Source organism: Myotis davidii, unplaced genomic scaffold (genome assembly GCF_000327345.1).
Source record: "Myotis davidii unplaced genomic scaffold, ASM32734v1 scaffold67, whole genome shotgun sequence".
NCBI classification, from domain to species: domain Eukaryota; kingdom Metazoa; phylum Chordata; class Mammalia; order Chiroptera; family Vespertilionidae; genus Myotis; species Myotis davidii.
The window spans coordinates 489,288-492,478 of NW_006298521.1; the positions used below are offsets into that span (position 1 = coordinate 489,288).

The following is a 3,191-nucleotide window of genomic DNA, read 5'->3' on the forward strand; positions in this document are numbered from 1 at the left end:
TGCCCCAGTCTCCGGGGCTCCCGCCTCTGGGACTCCAGTGACGCGACGGTTAGACAGTGTCCGTCACTTGGACAGTGTCCCTGGTCCCTGAGACTCTGCATTTGTCTTCACTCTTCTTTCTGATGGTTTCCAGTCACTGACACACAAGCCCACGCCTCCCTCTGCCACCCCCAAGAGGATTGTATCTGATGGTGTCAGGGAGCCTCAGTCTGCACTCAGTCCTTTTACTGGTCATTTCTTTGCTGAGACGCCGGTGCCCGTGCATTTCTAGTTCACCGCTACCTTGTGGAGTGTGGGTGTAACGGCTGCTGTAGCGTCTCTGAGCAGCTAAGCGCCTGGGTCCTCCTGGCTGAAAGCTGGGTCGTTTGGCGTGCTCCTGGCTCTGTCCGCTGGGTGGCCTCAGAGGGGCCCCAGGTGGACACTCAGTGTCACGAGCCTCCGGGTCCTGGGAAGAGCCTCTGGTCGGTGGACTTCCCACTTGTTCCCTGGGAAGAACCCGCAAGGCTCAGACACGTTCTCGGCCTCGGGGAGCAGTGGTGCTGTCGGTGAGCTCGACAGGCTGCCGGGGTCTGCTCCCCGCGCCCCCGCGGGGGTGAGCCAGCGTCGGTGCAAGTGGACAATGAGGGGTCCTCTCTCCAGCTCACTCCTCTCTGGGACTTGCCGCACATGCTCACTCCCGGGCCCCCCCGTCTAGAAAGATGGGTCCCCCCGAGGGCCAGCACCTACACTCACACTCGCACCCGACGGGCCACGCTCAGGGGCGTCAGCACAGGAAGAACCGACCCCCCTCTTCACCTACAGCCCCCCCGCCCGGGCTCTCGGGGAGGCCTCGCCCCCATGCTAGTCGCACAGCTCCAGCTTGGGGCCGCCCTGCGGCAATCTGGGGGGCATAAGGGAACCCCCACAAGCACCGAGCCCCAGAGGTGAAGCGTTGCTCCCCCATCCACCTGCTAACGCTCAGTCCCAGTCCCAGCGGCGACCCCGAGCGAATGGAGCTCAGCCAGAAGCCATGCTGCCCGGGAACCCGCGGACGCGCTGAGCCCCTGGCAGGGGAGCAGGCACGCCCCCCCTCCCCCAGGACAGAGCACGCCACCAGCTGACTGGGCTGCTCTGGGACCAGAGGGAGCAGGACGAACACAGGCCCCGCGGGAACGCTGTGAGACTCAGGGATGAGCCCCTGCAGGCCACTGACACGTGCGAACCTCCATCCCTCCGTCCTGCCACGGGCTGCCTGCTGCTCCCTCCCTCAGGTTACTGACACCGGGAGGATCCGGGCTTTGGGGCCTCCAGGTGAGGAGCAGGCGCAGTGCTAGGCTCTGTCCCCCAAGAAGACCCCAGAAGGATGGGGCAGGGCAACACGCTCCCCCCTCAGCTCTGCACCGAATATTTCCCTCTCCCTCCCCTTGTGTGCGCAGCTGGGCGCCCCGTGGGCAAGAGGCAGGAGCAGCGGTCCTGCCCATGTCTTCTGAAGGTCACCTGGGGCTGAGGCCTGGAGTCCAGGGCCCCCAGGGGCTTGGGCAGGGCAGGGGAAGAGGCGGGAGTCCCAGCCCTGCTCTTGGCCCGCTGGCGGCCCACAGCTGCTAAAGCTCTCAGCACTAACCAGCACCTCGGGGCACAGGTGAGGCAGGCCTGCCCAGCGGAGAGCAGGTGGCACTGCTGGCCGAGGCGCCCACGGGACCAGCGCCACTGAGGCTGGGTGACCGGGGCAGTGGCAGGCTTGTACCCTCCTTCCCCTTCCTCCACTGCCAGCCCGGGGCTGGCGGATGCAGAGCTACCCAGAGGTGGGGAGGGGACCTCCCCCAGCCGCCCTGGCCTGGCAGCCCTCCCTTCTGCTCCGTCTCTGCCACCCTGAGGTCCCCGTGCACAGAGCAGGGTGGGCACTGCGGAGGCTGCGGAGGCCCCCGGATGGGCCTGGCTTAGGCCTGTTCCCAGGGCGGTGAGTCAGGAAACCAGAGCCGGAGGCCGTGCTGCCCTTCAGGCCTCCATGCGGGGCCGACGGTCCCCAAGGCCAGGGGCCACGCCGGCCGGTCCAACCCCACTGCCCAGCACATGTGGAAAGTGACGCAAGCTGGGGCCTGCCCCCCAGTCCAGCCGCCGGAGCCATCACAGCTGGGGACAGCAGCCCTGCCCTCGCCAGCTGCCTGGCCTCTCGCTGCCGAAAGGGCCTGTTCTCTCACGCGGAGCAGGACAAGGGCTCCAGAGCCACCGGGCAGGCCGCTCGGCCCCTCCCCACCTGCAGACCCTGCTGGGGGCTTTTTCCCACCCTACTACAGGCTCCAAGTGTCAGCCCTAAAGGAGCACATGCTGCCCAACCAGCCGCAGCCCTGACTGCTCTGCCCATTGCCTGCCCCGGTCCACAAGGGGGCTCCTGGGGCTGGGCTGGGGCCTTCTCAGACCCTCCTGGGTGTGCCCTCCTCCCAGCACAGCTTGCCCCCTTCACGGGGGTGAGGGGGGGCCGAGGCCCCAGCCCCTTTCTGGCCCCTGTGAAATGGGCACCGCTGGGGTGGGCTGGCACCTAGCTGTTGGCCCCACTCAGTGGCCTGGTCTCAAAGCTCCCCCAACTATGGCCTATCGCCCCAACACAGGGTCACACTAAGCCAGCGGTGGGGTCATGAGGCCAGCACCCCCCGAGGCCCCTGCCCTGGCTGGAGGGGGCCTGGTGCCAGGTGTAAGGGTGGTCTTCCCAGCAGACCCCAGGCAAGTCCCAGGTGTGCGCAGTCCCGACCTCCCTGCCTCCCCCTTCCGCCCGGTGCCCACGGAGGCTGCTGTCGGAGCCCACGTGCCGGACAGGTTTTTATTCCGCGCTGTCCCTGCGGCCCCTCCAGGGTGTAAGAGGCACTACGGGTGGGCCCCGGACAGACCCACAGTCAGTAAGTCCTCTGGCCCCTCCTGGGCAGCGGGTCCAGCAGCAGCCATGCTGCGGGCCGCCCAGGCTCTGCTCCTCCGCAGCCACTCCGGTGCTCAGGGCGCGGGTCCCGAGCCGGGGCCGTCGCTGGGGCCCTCAGTGGCCACGCTGGACCGGCTCTTGCCCTTCGGGAGCGTGTAGGCCGACGGTCCGAGGCGCAGGATCTTCCCACTGCCCAGGCACTCCTCCCCCTTGTAGAACACGGCGAACTGCAAGGAGGGGCCGGGTCACCACAGCGGGCAGCCAGGAGCCGCCTGAGGCTGCTGCGGGGGGCGGGGGCGGGGGG

At 68.1% G+C, this 3,191-nt stretch overlaps 1 protein-coding gene across 1 annotated transcript in view; it reads right to left on the minus strand.

Annotated features, from left to right (window-relative positions):
- Positions 1–2,780: 2,780 nt before the first annotated feature.
- The window catches only part of TRMU (tRNA 5-methylaminomethyl-2-thiouridylate methyltransferase), a 17,385-nt gene continuing 16,974 nt past the window's right edge, over positions 2,781–3,191 (minus strand). Inside the window, exon 12 of the mRNA XM_015570734.1 lies at positions 2,781–3,114. Within this exon, the coding sequence (XP_015426220.1) occupies positions 2,962–3,114 (153 nt within the window). The 3' untranslated portion in view covers positions 2,781–2,961. The remainder of the gene's footprint in view (positions 3,115–3,191) is intronic.